We start from the raw sequence: 24,719 nt of genomic DNA, 5'->3' as shown, positions 1-24,719 counted from the left end.
TACCTTCATTACAGTGTAATAATATATTGTGTTATTATTAGTGCTGTCAAAGTTAGCGCGTTAATAACGCGTTAACGCAAAATCATATTAACGGCACAAATTTTTTTAACGGGCGATTAACGCAGCGCGTATTTTCTGTTTGACCCGTGGCCCAACCCCTAGTTGGAGAAATGGAGATACACAGTGTTGCCAACTTAGGGACATTGCAGACCCCTTTAGCCATTTTTTCCCTTCAAAAAAGCGCCCAAACCTTATTTAGTTTCTGAGAATCGCCGGTACTGCTCTCCCAGCACGCCCACACACCTCTCTCAGATATTATGTTGCTTCTCTAATTTTACATGCAAGTATAGCCGAAATCACAACACAAATATTGTCTTTATCTTATGTGTATTTGATTTCATCAGACGACGGCTCGATTATCAGGATTTTTGTGCAGATTAACGTCTTGGAAGGGAGAGCTGGTTATGTTTATTGGGTCACTATTTCATATTCATTCCGTTGTTTGACAAAAGAAACAGTAAAATATACCAATGAAAACAGTTTTATTCAGAATTTAGCTGAATGGGCACAGAGAGAGACAGACTAATGTAATAATAAATAATAAATGTACATTTAGCATTTTCAGAAGAGCTGCCCTGTCATGCAAAAATCTAAACATGTTTGTGTTAGTAAATTGCTCAGTTCAAAGAAAGAGAATAATGAGAATCTGGTATTTCTTTGTTCTTTCTACATGTGTCTAATAGACATGAACAAGTTCTTTGAAAAACATCTATGACCTTTAAAACATGTCTCGTCTTCATGCTCTATGTTGACTATGGTTTCAATAATAAACATAAATTTGCATAAAGCATCCAAATTTATCCATGCCCATGTTGATTTAGAGTATCACAAACTTGAAAAGTTTTAATTTAATGTACATTTAGAACAAATAAAAAATGTGCGATGAATTGCGATTAATCGCGAGTTAACTCATGACAATCATGCGATTAATCGCGATTAAATTTTTTAATCGACTGACAGCCCTAGTTATTATACCTTTATTACAATGTAGGCCTAATACATTGTGTAATTATACCTTTATTACAGTGTAATATAAATGTGTAATTATACCTTTATTAAAGTGTGATAATACCTTTATTACAGTGAAATTATACATTGATCACCACATTTCTCAAAACATTAAGTCATTTTACGATGCAATAAGGGCTCCCCCTCCCTACAAAAGCCAGTTTAACCACTGGTGTTCTGTATTATTATAATGCTGAAGAGTACATCTATAACAGACCTTTTGATGAAGAATAGTTTGAAGAAACTAGTCAGAGGCTGACTATGGTATATATGTAGTCTGTAATTCTACTGTTTGTTTCATTTCAGATCCAACACTGTCTCCCTGGTTGTCTTTTTCTATGGCCTAATTTGAGTGCATATCAGAGCTAATGAAATATAGATGGTCAGTTCTGCTGATGCCCCCACTGACAATATCACAAGGCCTATTTCATTATCTGTGCATAATTTCCATCTCATTGGTTTCAATCCATGTTTTTAACTTTTATTAAACCTCTTCCAATAACAAAACATACATTTACATTGCTAAGCACAAGCACAATACACCTATTAAAATATTAAACAAGAGTTTAGAAAAAAGAAATCCAAACTGTAGACAAGCAAATTACAACATGAATTAAATTAAACTTAAGTGAATCATTTTGGAATTGTAGCCAATTCCAAGTAGCCTCATTTAGAGCGCATTCAGCTGCTTTAAGGATTGAAATTTTCATTTTTAAAAGCCACAACACTAGCAATTTTAAGAAATCTAGATTTGTGTAAACAAAACATGAGAAAAGAGGAATTTAAAAGATGTGAGTTTCATTTCCGCTGCTGTAGGTGTCGCTGGCGTCACTTTTCTGTTTCGATCCAAAACATAACGAAGAAGACGCACGAGCCTGTCAACAAGAGCTATCTGTCAAAGCAGTAGAAATGTCAACAGATCGCCCTCATCCAAACTATAAAAACGTTTACGGTTCAGAATTAATGTGAACTTTTCCCGGTGGTAAGTTTTGTATAAAATGAAAAGCTCATGTAATTAGTTTACAGCATAGAGTAACGTTACGCTAACTAGGAAACCTAACGTTACCCACCTTGTACAGCTAACTGTTAACTGTAAGCGACTGTTTTTGTGTTTTTAGTCTTTGATATGTATTCAGAGTAGTGCATAGGCCACAAATAAAACGCTAACTGTTCTGCATAACCGTGTTTAACTCGATGAAGCCTCAATAATGTTGGAAAATAGGGAAGATGTTCTCTTGTGTTGTGTATTGAGGCGTGGTTAATGTTTGCTTGTGGGTGTGCTCACTATTTAGTTCATACAGATGTTTGGATGCGTTTAATACTGCTGCACAAGTCACGAGTCACTTGTTGTGTTAGATAGATCAATGACTAGCTGTGTTTCTGACTGCCCACGTGATGGAAATAAACAATAAAAGTATAAAGCTGCACAGTAACTTCTGTATTATGATCAGCAACGCATAAACATTTTATAATCTTGTACTTGGAAATGTCTGGCCCTTTTTTGCGCAGACTTCATCAGGAGTGGGAGCACAGATCCACTGGGTGATCATGGCCAACCATCCAGCACCGCTGCCCTTGAGGGAGTTCTGCCCACTCTACTACCTTCTCAATGCTATCCCTGCTAAAGTCCAGAAAGGTTTCCGTTCGGTACTGGTCTACTTGACCGCACTGGACAGCAACAATGATTATATAGCCATTGGCAGCAGCATTGGCATGCTGTACCTTTACTGCAGGAGAGTAAGCCAGATGAACAAATACAACTTAGAGGTAAGTCTGCTTAGTTCTTCCTCTCTCTCTCTTGCTCTCTGTCTTCTGCAGCACTCACCGTGGATCTGATCTGGTTTGGTACTGTTTTATACCTCTTATGTTTTAATAGGGTAAATGTGAGGCCATTACTGCAGTGAAGTTGCTGAGTTGTTTCGATGATCTTGTGGCTGTTGGAACGGCATCAGGCCGGGTTGCTTTCTTTCAGCTTGTGTCACCATTGCCTGGCAGAAATAAACAGGTACAGTTTCATCTCTGATTACAGCATTCAAGTATGAAGAATTTCATTGAATTAGTGGTTAGGTTTAAGAATTTTTGTTGTTCTTTTCATGCTAATACATACTTAATTGGAATAGCAAGGGTTGACTATTTAATATAGCATTTTTACTATTATTACGTAACATTATTTTAGGTCTGTTTAAAGTAGCTGTTTTTGTCCCTACTACAAGGAAAACGCATAGACTATTTGTCTAATTGATAATCTGATTTTTGATGAATGAATCTTATTAGTAAATGAGCCGTGGTCACATTTTTGTCATCTTGCTGTAGCTGAGAAGGTTTGATGTGGTGGGCTTGCACAAAAGCACAATTACGGCATTAGCCTGGAGTGCTAATGGCATGAAGCTCTTCTCTGGTGATGATAAAGGGAAGGTGGTCTACTCTGCTGTGGACTTGGACCAAGTAAGCTTTTGATAAGTAGTCTATTTCAGATATTTACAGTTCTGTCTGTCTAAAATCTGATTTGTTTGACTGTCTAATGGCTTAATTTGTGTGTTTTTGTATGCATTGGTCTTTTAGGGAGTGTGTAATCCAGTGGTCCTCTTCGAAGAGACTTCAGCAATAGTTCAGTTGGAATATAGTCAGAAAGTACTTCTGGTTTCGTCCTGTCAGCGCTCAATGCTCTTCTACACGCAAGAGCAGTCGCATCAGCAGCTGGGTACTAAACCACGTAAAAGGTACGACATCTTAAATCCATCTTCGCCTGAAAGTGCGCTATCATTATCAGGGTTTCTCCACTCTGAGTTGCTTAATTCTTAATATCTGGCTTGTTTTTACAGCAATGGCAAGTTTGGTGCTTGCTTCCAGCCAGCTCTTTGCAAGCAGAGCGATCTGGTGGTTTACGCAGCCAGGCCAGGGTTGCGTCTCTGGAGGACTGATGTGCGAGGACGTGTCGGGGAGACTCATGTCTTAAAGCCCCTTTTTAATCAGGATGTACCTCAGTTTGAGCTGTTCCCACGTTCAGGCCCCACTGGTGGCTACAGACCTTCAGAAAGACAGTTAGGAATGGTCAGCTGCTTCCTGAAGGAGGGCTGGGTCCTCAGCTGGAACGAATATAGTGTTTATGTTGTGGACTGTACCAATCAGGTATGAATGCACAATTTGGATTCAAATGATATCCATAACTGAAATGTTGCCAATGCAAACATAATTTGTACTGTTGTTTCTCACTTATTTAATTTGCTCATTAAGGTCATCATTGGAGGATTGGAAAGCAGTGGAGATATAGTATCTGTGTCGTGCACTGAGAATGAAATCTTCATTCTGAAAGGAGATCGGGACATTTTGCGGATCTCAAATTGCCCTGAGGGATTGGTTTCCAACTGTGAGTTGCAGTACTGATGCCATAATGGCAGTTTTAGTCATGCACTTTGCTCCATCAGCAGTATTACGATATTAAGGGATAGGAAAAAGCCTCTTGCCCTTGGCACTCTGATAATTGGATTTTGTTTTGTTTTGTTTTTTTATCCTTCATAGAGTCGACTGGTATGAATAGTAGCTTCATGAGTTGTGGTTGTTAATGTGTAACAAATAGATGATATTTAAGTTCTTAGCAGATACACTACAATTCAAAATTTGGAGGTCAATCATTTTAATGTTTTTGAAACTATCTCTTATGCTAACCGAAACCGCATTTATTTGATCAAAATTACAGTAAAAATAGTACTATTGTGAAATATTATTACATTTTAAAATAACTTAACTAAAATACCTAAAAACATTCTATTTGAATATATTTTAAAATGTAATTTATTCAAGAAACATTTCTTATTATTTTCAATGTTCAATGTTATCAATTCAAAAAAAAGTTGTACTGCTTAATATTTTTGTTGAAACCATTCAGGAATCTTTGATTTATAGAAAGTTCAAAAGAACAGCATTTATTTGAAATATAAATATTTTGTAACATTATACAGTAAGTGTCTCTACTGTCACTTTTGATGGATTTAATGTATCTTTGCTGAATAAAAGTATTATTTTCTTGTTCTTCCAAAAAATCATTGACCCCAAAATTAAGGTAGTGTACTTTCTTACCAAAAATGACTTTTTGGGACACTTAAGTCACACTAAAAAAATAGATGATTATTATTGCATGAGATAGCAAAGTTCAATACCAAGTTGCATTTTCAAAGAAATTATGTCACAGAACTGACAACTTTTTTTTGACCGCGAGATGGTTTAAATTCTGCTGTAAAGCAGCTCCACATAAGACAATAGTGGCATTATTCAGCGTTGATTCAGTTCAGTTCAATAAATGAGTAAAATTAATCAGTTATCAAATGAGTTCAATTCAGCTATAAGAAGCACTGCAGAAAACAGTATAGATAGTATTAAACTAAGAATGTTAACCTTGGGATAAGTATGAGACAGAAAGATTAATATAAGCATAGATGCCAGTGTGAGTTTACACAGGTGTCCTATGAACATGTTCCAATACTTTTGACAAACAGAAAGTGTCAATAATGCTTTTCACTAATCACAAGTGTCAATAATGCTTTTTCATCTTACTTATCTTTGCTTTTTTTTTCTCCCCTCAGTATTAGACCACTCCTACCGTTTTACATCTCCTCTCTCCACACCCACCATTTTGCTGCCTCCTAATGGTGCTGTGGAAACCGCTCAGCCAATCAGGACCATGCCCATCATTACAGAGCAGCAGACTCAAGCCAGTCCCAGTTCAGAGGAGGTACATGATGGGGTTGAGGAGTCAGAGGAGGTGCAGGAGCAGCAGCATTTTGAGGGATTCAGTCATGCGGTTGAGGCTCTGGAGGTGGCAGAGGACTTGGAGCAGCAGCGGGCCAGTTTGGGTACAGTGGAGTCCTGCAGCCGCAGCAGCTCCATCACCTCATGGGAGAGCGCACAGGGCATGCTCACCGCCACAGAGGCTTCCACCTCAGAGCTCTCCTCCAGCAGATACAGCGCCATCACCCAAGAAGACTTCCAACAGGAGCTGGTGGTCAAGGCCGTCAAGCTGAAGAAGAAAGGCAAGAGGAGACGGCAAGGTAAGAGGATTAATATCACATGATTTGGTGTGATGTATGAATTCGATCCACTGACGTACTCCATAAATTGTTGTAAAACTGTAGATAGCGGGAATCGTGTCAACGAGCACAGCAGCTGGTCGGAGAGCATTTTCAGCCAGGACGGTGCCAGCAGTGACTTTCTAAACACACCCATGAGCGAGGCTCCTTCTGACCACACCAGCCTCGACCTGCACAGCACCTGCTCACCCGACCAGGACGGTTCCGTCTGCGGAGAATTCCACAGTTCTGATGCTATTCCCATTCAGAGCCCATCAGAACCCTTACAGAGTCCAGGGACTCGACAGGATCCAGTTAACCAAACAGCTGAGCCCTTACTGCCTTGCCCTACATCACTGTCACTACAAGACATGGAGTGTCAGGTGTACAGTGATAATGTTTTTGCAGAAAACAAGCAAACTGCAGCTACGCCTGACGTGGACATGCTGCTAGAATGTACCTTCTCGTACATGCAGGCAGCTGATGAGCAGGATGTCATGAAGGAGGGCAATGACGCCCTGGAGGATTCAGAGCAACATTTTAAAAATGGCTTACATGGGGACTTTAATTTGGACTTATCTTATGATCCCATTAGACCACTGGGTTACTCCCCGGAACCTGAGCCAACGCCATCTAGTGACGAGGAGGACATCTATGCACACGGAGTGCCATCCAGTGCTAGTCTGGGGGATGGACTAAACGCTCTGAGTCTGCAGAGCTCATCTGCTAAACAGAAAGAGGATGAAGAGACGCAGCTCCTCAAAGCTGATCAGGTTAGCTGTTTCATATCAGAATACAGTTACTTATTTCATTTATATAATTGTGTAAAATACACTACCGTTCAAAAGTTTGGGGTCAGTAAGATTTTTTGAAATGTTTTTGAGAAAAGTCTCTTATGCTCACCAATAATGCATTTATGTGATCAAAAACAAAGTAATAACAGTAATATTTTTACAGTTTAAAGTACAATTTAGTTTTAATATATTTTAAAATGTCATTTATTCCTGTGATAGCAAAGCTGAATTTTCAGCATCATTACTCCAGTCTTCAGTGTCACATGATCCTTCAGAAATCATTCGAACACGTTGATTTAGTGCTCAAGAAGCATTTCTTATTTTTATCAATGTCGAAAAAAGTTGTGCTGCTTATTATTTTTGTGGAAACTGATATTTGTTTTTTCAGGGTTTTTGTTAATGAGTAGAAAGTTCAAAAGAACAGCATTCATTTGAAATGGAAATCTTTTGTAACATTAATTGTCTGCTGTCACTTTTGATCATTTGAATGCATCCTTGCTGAAGAAAAGTATTCATTTTATAAAAGTATTTGATCCCGAACTTTTGAACGGCAGTGTAATGTTCTTGACAGTTTTTTTTTTGTGTGTGTTTGTGAATCACCGTATTAAATTATACTGATGTCATGTTTTCTGTGTTATCTATTTAAATCTCTTTCTGTATGTATTTCTCGTTGTTTGAAGTTGGCTGAAAGTTGGATGGGCTACAGTGGGCCTGGCTGTGGCATCCTCAGTCTAGTAGTGACGGACAGGTTTATCTGGTGTCTGGACTTCAAAGGAGCCCTTTTCTGTAGTAGTCTTCTTAACGGTAGCTTGAGCTGGCAGAGGTTTGAGGAAAATGTCCATCAGGTGGCTCTGTCCCCATCAGGTAAGGGACTTAGATTCGGTTTGTTATTAAATAAGCATACACCTGTTTAAACAAATATTAGTTGATGGTTTTCTGGACTAAGCTTAGTCCTGGAAATAATATTTTAATCCAGTATTGCTCTTAATATTAAATGCACACTACCATTCAAAGGTTTAGGGTCTGTAAGATTGTTTAAATAAGGAATTTATACAACAATGATGCATTCATTGAACAAAGTGACTGTAATGTATAATGTTACAGAAGATTTCAAATATTCTATTTTTTTTTAAACTTTCTATTCATCAAAGAATCCTGAAAAAAATCTATCACTGATTCCACAAAACTATTAAGCATCAAAATTGTTTTCAACATTGTTAAAAAATCAGAAAGATTTCTTGAGCAGCAAATCGGCATATTACACTAGCAAAGGTTGTCACCCTACAAGCACAGTTTGTCAATCATAAAGCAATGTGCTAAACAACACTAACAGCAGCTAGCATTATACAGTGTTTTCATTTGTAAAGTTTCTTTAAAAAAACAAGAATTACAGCTCTCTACCCTTTAGAATTGCATGTTACATTTTATGTTACATGGTCCATTGTTCTTTAGTATATACAGTAATGACATTCGGCTACATCTAATTGTTTTGATTAGTATTTAATTTTTTAGATTTGGAATATATTTCAGTGTGGTATTACTGTAGTAATGTAGGCATGTGTAATGTTGGCAGAGTTTTGGCGGCTGTTGTGAGAAAACAATTCATGTAATTTGAAAGATAGTCATTGAATGCATTTTTGTGCCAAAGCAATGATAAGTAATCCACAGTTTAGCCAACACTGACACTTCTGCTCACTGTGTGTCGAGTTTTGTAAAAGTGATTTAAATATTGAGAAATGGGTCTAACAATTTTTTATATATATATAACCCTAACCCTAACTGTAAAAAATAAAAGAGTAAAAAATAAATAAAATAAGTTTTTTTAAATAATTCTAGTTCAGCCCATTTTCAAAAACGAATACTTTATCTATATTTTGTAAATGTAAAGTAAATGTACAGATTTGGTCTGATCTCGCTGATGTGTTTTGTTCAGGCTCATTGCTGTGGAAGGTGGAGCAGAAGACCATGACTGCTTACGCTTGCGGGAAAGTCACCTTCAAGGGAAAGAGACACTGGTACAAAGCCCTGGATGACACTGCATTTGTGGCACTTAGTGATGACACAGCCTGGATCATTCGCACTAATGGAGACCTGTACCTACAGACAGGTGTGACAGAATAAACACACCATACTAACTTCGCATTACAATAACATATTCTGCTTAATGACTCTATAAAGCTTGGAATTGAGTAATCTGTATTGACGTTAATTCATACTACTTATATAAAAAATTACTCTGTTAGCACTGTTGCGGTCACCAAGCAGAATTGCAAAAATTATTATTTTCAAACAGTTTTCCTGAACACCTCTACTGGTTAGATAAACAGATAGTCCCATCCCAAGCTCATTAGTTAAACGGAGCAATGTTTTGATAGCTCCACAAGAGCAAGTGTTTACCTTGTTAAACCAACAAGTGTCTTATAGTCTCTGTATATTCAGCTGGGATAGAAGAAAGTATTTTAACTTCAAAGAAAGTACTCGCATCACCAAAGAAGACCAGAGAGAACCAAAGACAGAAATCTGCAATCTGTTATTTAACTGTCTGACCACTAGAGAGTGCTGTATGTACTTGAAAAATAACTCATTGTGTTTGGGACATTTCACCAAAAAAAATAAAAATGATTATTTACTCACCTTCATGATGTTCCAAACTCATGTGACTTTAATTCTCCCATGGAACACAAAAGGTGATTTATTTATGCAGTTGTTTATTATGTTATTTAGTTCCCATGTGGACTGAGTATTTCATGAAAAAAGATGAAAAAGCACCATAAAACCATCATAAAAGTGGTCCATATGACTTTGTGTGTAAAAAAACAAACAAAAAACAGGCAAAGTCTAATTTATACAATAGTTTAATTAAATGGAAAAGAGCAAGCACAATATCTGTTCGTGGTTTACAAAAGAAAGAAAATGTATGGGTGTGATGGCACCAAAATATGGCACTATTCCTTTGACACCCATTACAAAAACAATAGTCAAATCACATGTTTTTTTTTTTGCTTTGTTATTCTAAGTGTTTTAATTTGTCACGTTTTGCTATCATTCCTTCCTCAATGAACTATCATTCCTTCCCCACCCTTACCAGTTCAGTAGAGGTCATTAGCTACAGTACCCTGAACATTTTACTATAAACTCAAAATTTTACCATGAAAATATGCATAAAGCAGCTAGAATTGTACTGTTGCTCTATGTGTGTTTTCAGGACTGAGTGTGGACAGGCCATGTGCGCGGTCGGTGAAGGTGGACTGTCCATGCCCAATGGCACAGATAGCAGCACGGGGCAGTGTGGTGTGGGCACTGAGCGAGCAGAGGGGCGTGTTTTACAGAGAGGGTCTCAACAGCTACTGTGCGGAAGGGGAACACTGGAAGTATGACACCGTCAGGTATGTTTGTCAGCGTGGTTTTCTGTTAGCAGATAGCAAATTCACTATAGTGAATAGATGAAGCACTGGTTTTCGACTGGTTTTACTTCAGCACCACTGTTGCCAGATAATGTAATATCAAAGCTGTGTCCACCTTATTTTGCAACATGGAAGTAAGCTATTTTCTGTGAAAGAGACTTTCAATTCATTAGCCGTAAATAACCAGAACAATAAAAAGTGCAGTAAAAGGTAAAACTATTTGCGCTACAAATGTTTGTTATGATTACGATAATAAAAGTAGATATTTAAAGTATTTAGGTTAAATATATGTATAGTTAAATTACTTCTTTGAATAGGTTAGGAATATGAAAGTTTATATATGTTGCACAACATTTCGTTCCTTTATTGTCATTCTGCTGTACAGTATGTGTGGAGACATACAAAGTTTACTTGACTTATTTTTGTAGAGCTGAAATAACTGGACTGGACACTGGAAGCCTTGGACATTCGAGCCACAAGTTGCCAAACTCACTCATACATTAAAAAATAAAGTGGACAGTATACTGTAGCTATTGAATAAGTAAACAAAAATGTCCTTAACATTGCAATATATATTTCATAATTGAGTAGAAATGTATTAATATTTTTTTAAATGTATATTTGACACATTTAATTGGGTCGTAGTTCCTTTAACCTTGCATAATTCATGGTTCATAGTTCATGGTTTTTGAAGAGGAGAGCATTTTGACCTTCCCTTCGCATGGATGTGCCAAAACATTCTTCAGTTAAACAAAGACAAAACCGAAGTCATTGCATTTAGAAACAAAAATGTAATTCTCAAGGCGAATGCATACCTTGACTCTAGGGGTTAAAAAAAAAAAAAATCAAGTCAGGAATCTTGGTGTGATTTTGGAGTCGGACCTTAGTTTCAGTAGTCATGTCAAAGCAATAACTATCATCAGCATACTATCATCTCAAAAATATTGCGAGAATTAGATGCTTTGTTTTCCCGCAAGTTTGTTCCACTTTCATAAAACACTGCAAGCAAGATCTGACCTTATTTTTCTTTTTTTTTTTGCTGTAGAAATAAATGTAAACATTGAGATATTGTATATGCATGTCCATAGTGAGAGCCAAGGTCTGGAACCCATCTGTATTGCTCTGGGTGAGAATAACACAGTCTGGGCATTGGACACCAGTGGCAGCTTATGGTTCAGAACGGGGGTCACGGCTAAAAACCCCCAGGGTGAAGATGACCACTGGTGGCAGGTACGTGTAACATGCACATTCACATGCACAGTAAATCCTCTTCTAGAGCTGGTCGGATTTTCTCACTGCATGCTGTGTTTTTAACGCACTCTCTGTAGATGAATCACACATTTTGTGTAAAAAGGCGAATTATTCCAAAAGGTTCAATTTATTAAACATTTTTAAGCCTGAAGGTGTTGCTTCCTGCAAGAAATGTTTCAAATTGATCAAAATAATGCCTTAAATGTGATTTTTACAAACTCTACAAATTCTTTTCATTTAGGTGAGCATCACAGACTATGTGGTGTTTGATCAGGGCAGTCTTTTACAGACTTTGATCCAGGCCACACAGACTGTCGCCACAGCCACTAGAGCTCCGGTAGAGCGGGTGGCCGAACGTCTGCGTGTGGCCTTCCTCTCCCAGCACTCCCAGTGCCAGCCCAGCCTCATCAGTGTCAGCACCAGTGGCGTTTGGATTGCTTCTGGGCGCAACGACTTCCACGTTGCCAAGGGCAGCCTCATCGGTATGATACAATGTGTTTGGTCTTAAAAGTGAAATATACTGTCCTATTGACTGAGGACCTTTTGATTGGTTCTTGTTTGAAAATGTCACAAATTTATTTTATGGTGATGTTCACCTTAATGCAGGGACATTTTGGAAGGGTATTGTACCCAGAGGAACAGCCTCTGCCACGAAATGGGTCTTTGTGTTCTCCTCTGCGGTTCCAGCCAAAGAGGGTATGTAGAAATCTTGTCTTCTTCATATTCGCACCCCTGTAGTATCTGTTGTCTTGCAGGAAGCAATGAAATATTATTGTACTTTGGCTGCACAATTAAAATCTGTATATTCAAGCATGTTTGTTCACCTCACTGGTGTCTCCACAGGGAGTTTCCTGTGGTTAGGTCAGAGCAGGAAAGACCTGTTCTGTATCTGGAACCAAGACCTCCAGATGCGGCCCTTTACCATACAGTTCCCCCCAGACGTAGAGATGGTGCATCTCTCTGCCTGTCGTGACGCTCTTTGGGGTATAGATCACTACGGTCGTGTCCACATCCGCACTTTATCAGCCAGTTGCTCTACAGGAATTGACTGGACATTATTGGACCTCAGCCAGCTTGGTGAGAGAATTTTCTTTCCATAGACAAGAGGTTTATCAGTGGATCACATGCCAGCTATACATTTAAACTAAATTTAAACTCTTGTAATCTGAGAACACCAAGTCTAAAGAAGCTGCATGAAGAAAATATCCTATATTTGTATATTTATAGATGAAATATTATATTCATGAAGATATATACAGTATATATATATATATATATATAGAGAGAGAGAGAGAGAGAGAGAGAGAGAGAGAGAGAGAGAGAGAGAGAGAGAGAGAGAGTCATGTAAAAAAGAAAGGACGTCCTATTGAATTCTATGGTTTTATTTATCAGGACGTAATCCAAATTTTTTTTCTTAAAAGTAGGTAAATACAACCTCAGATGAACAACAACACATGACATATTACACCGTGTCATTATTTATTTAACAAAAGCTAGGCCAAAATGGAGAAGCCAAACTAAGTACACCATTACTGCTACCGGAGGAATTAAGAGTGTAAGTAGCAGTTAGGCACTGCTAATCAAATGTCCTTGATGAAGTGTGATCACCTCTATAAAAGCAGAAAAGTTTGCAGTTTGCTGGTCTGGAGCATTCAGGTGTGTAATAACACAATGCCTCTTAGAGAAGCAATTGTTGCTGCCCATCAATCTGGGAAGGGTTATACGGTCATTTCCAAACAATCTGAAATCCATTATTCTACTGTGAGGAAGATTATTCACAAGTGGAAAACATTCAAGGCAGCTGCCAGTGGACGTCCCAGTGGAGTGGACGTCCCAGCAAATTCACCCCAAGGTCAGAACGAGCAATGCTCAGAGATATCGCAAAACACCCAAAAACTACACCTGCGACTCTACAGGCCTCAGTTAACATGTTAAATGTTAAAGTTCACGGCAGTACAATTAGAAAAAGATGGGACAAGTATGGCATTTTTGGAAGGGCTGCCAGGAGAAAGCTTTTTCTCTCTAGAAAGAACATGGCAGCACGGCTTAGGTTTGCAAAGTTGCATCTGAACAAACCTCAAGACTTCTGGAACAATGTGCTTTGGACAGACGAGACCAAAGTGGAGATGTCTGGCCATAACGCATAGCGCCAAGTTAGGCAAAAACTAAACAGCATATTAGCGCAAACACCTCATACCAACTGTCCATCACGCTGATGGAGGGGTGATGATTTGGGCTTGTTTTGCAGCCACAGGACCTGGGCACCTTGCAGTCTTTGAGTCGACCATTATCTCTGTATACCAAAGGATTCTAGAGTCAAATCTGAGGCCACCTGTCCGACAGCTAAAGCTTGCCCAAAATTGGGTCATGCAACAGGACAATGATCCCAAGCACACCAGCAAATCTATAACAGAATGGCTGAAAAAGACAAGAATCAAAGTTGCACTGGCCCAGTCAAAGTCCAGACCTCAACCCGACTGAAATGCTGTGGCGGGTCTTTAAGAGAGCTGTGCATAAACAAATGCCCACAAACCTCAATGAACTGAAGCAACGTTGTAAAGAAGAGCGGGCTAAAATTCCTCCAGAACAATGTGAGAGACTGATAAAGTCATACAGAAAATGATTCCTTCAACTAATTGCTGCTAAAAGCTCTTCAAGCAATTGAATCATTGGTCATTAGTTTGTCACCCATGGTTTTCCATTTCGGCTTTATTTTTGTTAAAGAAATAATGACACGGTGTAATATGTCATTTGTTGTTGCTCATCTGCACATTACCTCATTTGCTCATTATCTAATTTTAAAACCTGCTAATGACCAGATGATTTTTATGTTCAGATAAACCATACAATTCTAAAAGGTGTCCTTTTTTTCACATGGCTGTATATATATATATTTCTGCAAGCAGACACTTATGGGAGTACTGAAAAGCACATTTTTGTTAAGGTGCCTTTAGCCCCGTTGTACACTATATATCAGATTCACTATTTTTTGTTTTGTAACTAATTTTACCAACAACTAAACAGAATGCTCTTTGTACATTAGGACAAACACCACAGTGTTTTTCGCTGCTTGTTTGTATTCACTGATAACACTTATTAGTCGTCCCTATGATGACGTGTTTGACATATGATTTAGATAATTTGCTCAAATGTTGCTGTTCCTCAAGATCTCAAGTGGTCAGGTGTGACAGAATGACGCATGTTTGGCATACCTTGCTAAGGACCTTCTTGTCCTAGATCAGATTACCATGTCTGGTCTGCTGTTGACATACTTCTGTCAAATTCACAAATAACCAGCCCACTTCCACTTCTGCTGAAGCTATACTCCTTCTAAACAGACACACTTAGCTTTCACTTTCACATCTTAATTTCCATTTCTTGGAATCGGAGAGCCTCTAGAAGGTTGAATAGCAAGCCATGGTTTTGTGTATCCAAACTGCCTGTTGCTAAGGGAGGTGTTTATATTTCTAATTCAAGCAGGTGGTTCTTGCGTAACACGTTTTGTAATAAAGCTTGTAAGCTAACTGTCAAAGGTTATGTCAATCCTTTAGTATTGAATATTGCAGTGATTAGGCTTTAGGAATGCATTAAGCACACATTTTAATCAGTGAATTTGGTAACGAGACACAAGTTCACAATGTCAGACTCTCCCAAATGCAATCAATGCAGCATTTCACTGTGAAATGACAATGCAGGCTGCAGTCTAATCTGATTACATCAGACATATTTTAATTACACTGCTTGCACTTCAGTGCAATCAATGTAAGGCATGTGTTTGAGCACAAGTGTGTGTGTGTGTTTGCTACGACAGGATAGAGACACAAATAGGCAGAGCCATGTGATAGAGCAGCTGTAGCCCTGTCCGTCTCGGGTTGTTTGCGTCAGGGCAGCATTGCATTGGCAATGTGAAAGATGAGTCTAGGACTAGTCCTGGATGCACAAGCATTTTTAGATCGGGTACAGACTGGGCACATGATGTTCAGTACTTTTAGACTCGGGCTTACGGATGGAGACTCAATGAAAGTTATTGGAGTTCAGCTGGTTTAATAAATTGTTTTGTTAGATGAAATACTGGTTCTTTAGATTCTAGGTTAGTCTCATGAACTTTGTCCTGTGGTATTTGTTCTCAATGAGTTGTTTCGTTTTCTGGAAAACACTTCAAATGCTACAGCAGAAAAACACTAATGGTTTTGAAAAAGGCCATCCTGTGAACTCAAGCGTCAGCTTTGCTTTATCTGGTTCTGTTGGTAATGAATCAGCACAGTGTGCAAAGGCCACAGGTGTGACGACATGTAAGCAATCTATTGTTTTCATTCATTGTGCACATCAGGCACCCATAATGCTTTTGTTTTTTTGTATTGATTTCGTTAGATAGGTGTGTTTCATACTAAGCCAGTGAAAGAATGTGAAACACCACATCAATAGGAGATAAAGTATATCTCAACTTTTTTTTTTTTTCAGTTTTGCATTTGGATGACAGTTATATTTAAACAGCTAAAAATAAATAGGTACTCTAATTTTATATATCACAAAATTAACAAAAATTTTTTTAGCTATGACTTTTTCTGAAAACCAGAAAATGTCTAAATACATTTATCTTAATTTTGAAAAGTACTAATACATTTATCTTAATTTTGAAAAGTACTATATATATATAGTACTTTTCAAAATTAAGATAAATGTATTTAGACATTTTCTGGTTTGTATATGTGTGTGTGTGTATATATATACTATACAGTACGGTTTAAAAGTTTGGGGTTGGTAAGTTTTTTTATGTTTTTGAAGAAGTCTCTTATGCTCAAGGCTGCATTTATTTAATAAAAAAAACCTGTAATACTTTGAATTATTATTACAATTTAAAATAACTGTTTTCTATTTTAATATATTATGAAATGTAATTTATTCCTGTGGTTTATTCCATTTTCAGCTTCATTGCTCCAGTCTTCAGGGTCACATGATCCTTCAGAAATCATTCTAATATGCTGATTTGGTGCTCAAGAAACATTTCTTATTATTAAATTTCCTTTTCAGAACAGCATTTATTTGAAATTGATTTTTTTTTTTTTTTTTACATTATGAAGATTTTTACTATCATTCGCCCTCCTTACTGAATAAAGGTATTAATTTCTAATTTAAAAAAATCCACATTTTTTAACAATAGTGTAAATTATACATTAAGTAGTGCATTGTGATCATTTATATTATCCCATAGATATGTAATCACACAGTGAAATGAATACTGTCATGGAAAGTGTGATGGATAATATGAGCTGTGAAAGAATGTGTGCCAGTGTATCGCATATTATGTTAAGATTTGCTATCAAAGTCCTCAACACAAAGCCCTCATTACGTACCATGACGTGTGTCAAGGTTTCCCTATCATATCATAGTGTACAGACAAGACCTCTGTACAGTTTTAGATGAATGTAGGCTGCTCTCTTAAGGACATTGTTTTCTGGACACATAGTTTTAGCATGGAAAAATGGCCCTGGATGTCCTTGACATATACATTTGTGAAATGGTGCTAGATGTATGGTTTAGAGCTTAACTCAGGCACACTGCACAAGGTCACAGTCCATTTTGTCAATCGCCCTCAGATGGATTGTGATGGCTGAATGTTTCCAGTACAGTCAGGTGCTTGATGAATTTCAACACATGAAACTTGTATTAAAAAATCTTGTTATAATTGACCATACTTTAGGTTAGGGGCTTTTGCGTGTAACTCATCCCATGTTGTTTACATGTTGCTACAGACATGAATGATCAATCATATGTTTTTTTGATAAAAGGTGTGCCATTTCTAAGTCATACAGGTTTTGGATGGTGGAAAAATAGTTATTAATGCTCTCATGTGCCAATCCTATTTCACTGGAATATCGTGTTGACAACTTTCTCTGTTGCTCCCTCACAGGGAACGTGAGGTTTCTCAGTTTGTCTTGTGGCAGTCAGAATGTTTGGGCGTGTGACGCTAATGGAATGGTGTATTTTCGGGTTGGAACTCAACCTTTGAACCCCAGCATGATGCTCCCTGCCTGGATCTGCATTGAACCACCTGAACAGGTAAACAAGCATTTGACATGACTGTATTGGCTGCAAAATCCCCACTGTAATGTAGACTTATACATGAGCTTGCATCCAGATTAAATGGTATATTACTTAAATACACTACAGTTTAAGGTCATTTAAAAAAAAAAAATGAATAATTGTATTCAGCAAAAATGCATTTAATTGATCAAAAGTGACAGTAAAGATATTTATAGTGCTAAAAAAGATTTCACTTTTAAATAATTGCTGTTCTTTTGAACTTTCTATATTCATCAAAGATTCTTGAAAGAAATGGTTTTCACTAAAATATTAAGCAGCACGGCTGTTTTAAAAATAAAAATAAATGTTTCTTGAGCAGCAGATCAGCATATTAGAATGATTTCTGGAGGATCATGTGACACTGAAGAGTGGAGCAATGGCTGCAGTCAATAATATTTTACAATATTACAGTTTTTACTGTATTTTTGATCTAATAAAGGCAGCCTCTAGGTGAGCATAAGAGACTTCTTTCAAAAACATTAAAACATCTTAACGACTCCAAACTTTTGTTAGTGACTAGTATCAAACTAGTATCATAATTAATATGTAATTAGTCAAGTTTGAAAAAGAAAAAAGAAAAACTCAAAAGCACTCAAACTCAAAAGAAAATCTAAATCAGTTGCATTGCTTACCAGTCGAATACTGGTTCCATACTAAATTTCTTGTTTACAGTAATATATATATTTTTATTTTTATGACCAGTTCCTACCATGACCTGTAAAGGATTATTTAGCCCTTGGAATACACTGTCATTATTTCACCAGCCTTATGCAGTCTTTTATTCTCATGTTCTCTTTGAGCAGCCTGCTGGGCTTCATCTGGTGAAGATTCAGACTAGTTCTAATGACCGAATGCTGTGGGCACTGGACAACAGAGGCAATGTGCACGTGCGCACCGGCATCACTGAGGAGATGCCCGTTGGGACTGCATGGGAGCACATTCCTGGTATACCTTCATTACATAATCTCATTCACTGTTTTTATTATTCTTGTATTGAAACTGTCAGCCTGATTCAGAGTTCAACTCACTTTCATATGTGTTTAATTAGAGCAGGAACTTTGACTGGTCATTGGTTGAAGTTTGTTTTTTCCAAATTGTAGGACTTCAGGCAAGTCAACTGGTTGTGAGCTTGAGGACCGCTTGGGTTCGTCTTTATAACGGTGAAGTGGCTCGTCGATATGGCATTACAGAGAAGAACCCTGCTGGAGACTACTGGAAGAAGATCCCAGGACTGGTCAGCTGGCTCGCAGGTTAGTGTTCATAATTGGTTAATGATAAACTGAGCATCTGCACACGTAAATGATCAAAACTTACAGAGCAGCCTTTTTTTTTTTTTTGCAGTGACCCCGATGGATGAACTGTGGGCAGTTGCTCCTAATGGTGCTCTCAGCCAGCGCCTTACCAAGAATCTGCTAAACAATAGAAGCAAAAACCATGGCAACACAGGTTCTCTGAGTGGAGAAGAGCTGGAGGAAGAGTGGGAGGTGATTTAGATGCCGCAAATTGTGTCAAATCATCCCAGAATCACTGTTCTTTGAAATTTCTTTATAGGCACTTTACTCATCTCTTCTTAAAGGAGTAATTCACCTGAAAAAAATGAAAAGTCTGTCATCATTTACTTACCCTCATGTCGGTCAAATCCTGTTGAAACATACCTTGTGCACCTTGTGACCTGAAAATGTTTACCCATATTGTTTTATTCAGCATATTATTTATTAAGTTTTGATATCCACATGCACAGTTAGAGCAGATATTTTGTTACTTGTATTGATTGAAGAATGAGGCTCCGTTATACAATTCAAAAGTTTGGGGACAGTTGTATTTTTTTTTATTTTTTTTTTATTAATACTTTTATTCAGGAAGGATGCATTTAATTGATCACAAGTTATAGGAAATACATTTTCTATTTCAAATAATTTGATCTTTCTATTCATAACGGAATGAATCACTATTCCCATAAACATATTGAGCAGCACAAACATTTTCAACATTGATAATAATAAGAAATGTTTCCTGAGCACCAAATCAGCATATTAGAATGATTTCTGAAGACTGGAGTAATGATGTTGAAAATTCAAATAAATTACATTTAAATACATTACAATAAAAAAGTTGTTTTAAATTGTAATTTTTAACAAAATTAGTTTTACTGTATTTTGATCAAATAAATGCAGCCTTGGCTTTCAAAAACATTTACAAAAATCTTACCGACCCCAGACTTTTGAATGGTAGTGTATCCTAATGCACCTTGCTTACTACATAGGGAAATATTTAATGTGAATCCGTTTATACTGTAGCTGTAGTCTACTGCTTTAGAAGTATAGATTATGTAAATATCTCCTATTATTCATTACATCACATAATTATAGGTACAGGAAATATACATCACAATATTAGCTTAGATTAACAAACAAGAGGGCATTTGGAAAGGCTTTTTTTTGGGTGGGGTGGGGGGGGGGGGTTGTCATGAGAAAAGGAACTAGATTTATGCCGGCTTTAGTTAAGGAAGTTAAGGGAAGCTTTATCTGTAAATACACTTGTACCTTGTTAAATACTTGACAGGAGTAAAATCATGGTAGCATTTGACAAATATCTGCAAGACATGAGTCGTATAGAGAGCATGGTCTCTGACTTGCCTCTGCCTACACTGTAGTGATGTGTTGCGGTTTAATGTGAGGTATTTTAAAAGGACAATTTGACTTTAAACTCTTAAAACAGAAAAACAATTTGAACTTACTACTTGGTTGATAGAATCTATCATAGTCTGTTATGAAAAAACTATTTTAATGCTAGATAAGCATTCCTCATATACATCCATATAAAGAACGCATCTTGATGAGTATTCTATCATAGATAACTAAATATTAATTCAGTGCTAGGTCTGATGTTTCATTTCCTCTCCTCTTTCTTTATTGTCTGACTGTGAAGTCTTTCTTTTTGAGATTTTGACACCTCAGTAATGCATCATATGTAAATAGTTTGAAATGACCATGTAAGCGTTGCTGCAAGTTGTGTTTGCTATGTACGTTATATTTTCCATAGTTTTGGCCTATTTTACCCCACTAGTTTCAGTTCTGCACTTAGACCATATTGTAAGTCAGATTAGAATGATAAATGTGGTACACTGGCCATGTAATGCTAAACCAGTGTGGTTTAAGTGGTGACGCAGCTAAATGTGAACTCGCATATTAAACTATGACTTAAACTCTGCGGTCTTTGCTCCATGCTTAGTCATGACAAACTTCCAAATAAAATGTTTACAATAAGTTTCTCAGCATGTTGTGGTCATATTACAGATGATGTACACTAACAGATGTTTGGATTTACTTGAATTTACACTATAATCGATCAAAAGTTCTTCCTTTTTTTGATTAATTGATCAAAAATTACACTTAAAGACATTTATAATGTCACAAAAGATTCCAAATAAATGCTGTTTTTTTGAACTTTCTATTCAAAGAATCATGAAAGAATTGGGTTTGTTTTTTTTTACAAAAATATTAAGCATCGCCACTGTTTTCAACATTGATAATAAGAAATTAGCATATTAGAATAATTTCTGAAGGATCATGTGACTGAAGACGAGTAATTGCTGCTCAAAATTCAGTTTTGCCATCAAAAAGAAAATGGTTGTTTTAAAATCTAATAGTATTTTAAACTTAGTTTAAATGCTTGAAATCACAGGCACATTTAAACTGTGCATAAGTATTAATTCATACTTTGCAAAACTAATGTTTTGGTTTTTTTCCAGAGTGGATGAGATGAACCAAATAGTAATGTAATATATATATATATATATACCCAACAAGTTCCCAGTATAGAACACCTTTCTATTTAAAAAGTTTCCCTGGATGCACCACATGAAGTTAGTTGAGAGAATGTCTCATGCAAACGGTGCAGCTTTGATGAAGCTCAAATATGTTTTGGTTTGTTTAGCATTTTTGGCTTACTGCATAATCTTTGTTACTGGAATTATCCTAAATCAAGGTAATTGTGTCCAAAACTTTTCACTTCCACTGTTTATGTTTATGTATGTCAGAGATGAGAAGTCTAATTTTTCATTCATAAGACCGAGAATGCATCTTGAATGAACTGAATCGTAAACATGAATCTCCAAGGCAACAAATGTAAAAAATATATATTTAATAATCGTACAGTTTCTTTCATAATGCTGGTACTCTAATGTACAACACCAAGCTATTCACATATTTACAGAGCTTGTCACATACACTCAAACCTGAATATTTGAAGAAACAATAGAGTCAAGCAATGTGCTTTATTACATTAAACTTGATCCAGTCTGAAGTCCAGGGGTTTCAAAAAGTCCGGCAGCGAGTCCAGCTGTTCTTTGGGAATGGACTGGCTGAGCTTCTGCATGGCCTGAACGAACAGTGAAGGAGGTGATGATTCTGAGAGCAACTGGAAGGCCTGCTCTCCTATAAGACCCCTCCACACATCGGCATTGTCCTGCAACTGTCTCTTCATCTGGAAGCGAAATGTGGGCATGAATAAAATGAGGTAGCCGAGGCAGACGCGCTTCGTCCGCATGTCAAAGTCACTCTGGCAGATCTGTCCGAGTAAACAGTCCAGGGGGGTGTTCCCTGTCATGTCCGTTGCGTAAGGACAGGCCCCGTGACCCAGCAACAGAATCAAGCACTCGGGACGCACCAGATCACACGCGAGATGCAGCGCGGTCTTGCTGCCGTCAGTATGGACGCATCCGTGACGGTTCAGGTAGCTCCGTCTCTCGCAGTCTGTGAAGTCTTTAACGGTGTCCATCATCATTTTCAGGATGTTAACGCGGTTGTAGCGGACGGCTATGGTCAGGTGCGGTGTGGTGGATGCCTGGCAGCAGCAGAAACTTCTGCTGGGCATCTCCAGCGCGCGGGCGGAGAACCTGTTGAGTAAATAGCGCGCGTACTGCTGGTGATCATGTACCAGCGCGTACAGAAACGCCTCCGACGGAGAGTACGCGCACGCCTGTCCGTCCTCTTCCCAATGAAATACCTCCATTGTCCGCATGTCCTCCAGGACCCACACCGGCAACAGGTCCCGTACAGCCTGATAAAATGCAAATGAGGTTTTTTGGCATTGTTTCGGGGATTTATAATCCGCGCGACTCTCGTACATCCCCAGTTCCAAAGGCATTGTGAGTTCCGCCGTTATATTAAACGTTTTAGGGGGGCTATTTGGATTTCTCGTGGTGTTCAATGCAGCCACAGCTGATACTGAAACATCTGTCAGAATATAGATGTAACCCAGGAGACCAGGCGGAATAATAAATAATGAGGCGGTACTCTCTTACGATAGAGTCTAAAACCGCTCACCCGCCTTCAAACCCCACTACAAACTCATCCGAGAGTTTATATACTGTATGCAGAGCCCTGGGGCCGACCGTATTGGTTTGCGAATATCGCTGCGCTCTTTGCCATTGGATGCTGGAGCACGTCACGAGGGTACAAAGTGCCTCCAACCATTCCTTATTAGTGTAGAACTCATCAATGCATGTGTGCGTGTGTTTGGGCGATATCGAGTGACCCCCGCGCATTCAGTACATTCAGCACGACTCTTGTTACATAATATCCCACAGGACGAGCCATGCGCTCTTCCACGGGGTGATCTACCCGATCTGTTTACCATGCCAGTCTGAAAAAAGTTTTATTATGGTGGTAAACGATTAAGTTGCTTTCCTCGAAAGGTTATATTAATGATATAAACATGCTCATTTTTTCCCGTTTTTTTTTCTTTTGGAAGAAGTCAAGGGCAAAAGTATGTCAAAGTCAAAATTAATAAAACTGTGCGATAACAATGTAGAACTCCAGACGCGATGGGAATGTCTGTCAGCCTTATCAAACAAAGTGTGACTGAGATGTGTGTTGAGGAGCATGTGCGCCATCTAGCGGATAAGTGTTATGATTGCTTTTTTGTTTGTTTCTTCAGACAAAAATTGGATACGTTTATCAATAAATCATTTTTCATTACTTATATTAGACCTTCTCTACTCTTTGGTTATTGTAATTATTATTATTAGTAGTATCAGTTTAAAAACGTTTCTGCTTGTGGACACAAAAATGATCTCTTGTAAAATAATATCAATTTAACTGTGATTATATGATCAGGGTATATCAGATTATGCAGGGCTGGATTTATATGCATAGGTTTTATGCATTTTATGCATTGTATGTTCACATTGCACATCCAGGGGGGTACACAATTTCAATGAGGAGAATATAATATTATATATATATTTTATTATTATTATTATTTCACTCTAATAGGCTAGTAAAACATTGTAAGACAATCATTATCTAAATTAATCAAATGTTAAATATTGGGCAGAAACGTATCTCCATATTTTTTTCATTTTTTTTTTCATAAATCATTATAGACCTTATTCAGAGCATCACAATGACAGGTATGAAAGTGTGGCTGTGAGGGATAGACCGTGTTTCAAATGATATCCGCTGTAAAAATCTATAAGCTCCTAGATCACTTAGCCTATTATTTTCCACAGCTCATGTTGTCTGTAGTTTTTTTGTCTACTGAAATTCCTTGGAAAGATATTTTGCAGTGTTTCATCAGAAGAACAATCCAAAAACACATTAAATAATAGTACAAACACTGAAGCCTATCCCTCATTCCTGTTAAAAAATCAAAGAGGGTGCTGTCGTGAATAAGGTCTATTGGTCACCTTCTACCTCTGTGTGGGTTTTGCAAACATTTAACCAATGAAACGTATTAAAAAGATCTTGTGGCTGAACCTTGTATTTCCATTGGATCTTCAAACTGTTGGTCAAACCTCATAACTCCACCCTGCCTCGCTCTATCATGAAGTGCAGCATGAATTTGGACCATCTCTGCTTGTTTGCAATGCAAGGCAAGGGTAAATAAAGAACTGTTTCTTTGAATAAGTACATTGTTTTCTTTACTCAAGAAACACTATATATAGAGGCTATTATATTATGTATTTGAGGAGAATTTGTCTTAGTCTAGCCTTAGATTTTTCCTTGAGTCATATAGACAATAGGCTACTGTCTTAAAGGTGCAGTAAGCCA

General features: G+C 37.6%; 2 protein-coding genes across 2 annotated transcripts; one reads left to right on the top strand and one right to left on the bottom strand.

Annotated features, from left to right (window-relative positions):
- Positions 1-1,906: 1,906 nt before the first annotated feature.
- Positions 1,907-20,930, top strand: tecpr2 (tectonin beta-propeller repeat containing 2). Its single transcript, XM_084097854.1, has 20 exons — positions 1,907-2,050; positions 2,578-2,835; positions 2,945-3,073; positions 3,382-3,513; positions 3,631-3,788; positions 3,891-4,197; positions 4,303-4,435; positions 5,649-6,113; positions 6,198-6,904; positions 7,606-7,789; positions 8,859-9,032; positions 10,131-10,311; positions 11,418-11,559; positions 11,822-12,062; positions 12,187-12,276; positions 12,424-12,657; positions 17,492-17,640; positions 18,468-18,609; positions 18,765-18,914; positions 19,006-20,930. Exons 2-20 carry the CDS (start codon positions 2,617-2,619, stop codon positions 19,155-19,157), a joined length of 4,089 nt encoding a protein of 1,362 aa, XP_083953980.1. The 5' UTR covers positions 1,907-2,050; positions 2,578-2,616; the 3' UTR covers positions 19,158-20,930.
- On the bottom strand, positions 20,920-23,000 carry ankrd9 (ankyrin repeat domain 9). Its single transcript, XM_084097855.1, has one exon. The coding sequence runs from the start codon at positions 22,810-22,812 to the stop codon at positions 21,949-21,951; it is 864 nt and encodes a 287-aa protein (XP_083953981.1). The 5' UTR covers positions 22,813-23,000; the 3' UTR covers positions 20,920-21,948.
- Between the last annotated feature and the right edge of the window lie 1,719 nt (positions 23,001-24,719).

This window comes from Abramis brama (assembly GCF_963993115.1).
Source record: "Abramis brama genome assembly, chromosome: 21".
In the NCBI taxonomy this organism is placed as follows: Eukaryota; Metazoa; Chordata; class Actinopteri; order Cypriniformes; family Leuciscidae; genus Abramis; species Abramis brama.
This window is presented reverse-complemented; position numbering and strand designations above follow the sequence as displayed.

What these genes read in the sequence shown, in the direction of transcription:
- tecpr2 (XM_084097854.1), top strand. Translation starts at nt 2,617, where the DNA reads ATGGCCAACCATCCAGCACCGCTGCCCTTGAGGGAGTTCTGCCCACTC. An exon ending in GGTACTAAACCACGTAAAAG is followed by an intron (nt 3,789 to 3,890) that starts GTACGACATCTT and finishes TTGTTTTTACAG; the next exon opens with CAATGGCAAGTTTGGTGCTT. An exon ending in TTGTGGACTGTACCAATCAG is followed by an intron (nt 4,198 to 4,302) that starts GTATGAATGCAC and finishes TTGCTCATTAAG; the next exon opens with GTCATCATTGGAGGATTGGA.
- ankrd9 (XM_084097855.1), bottom strand. Translation starts at nt 22,812, where the DNA reads ATGCCTTTGGAACTGGGGATGTACGAGAGTCGCGCGGATTATAAATCC.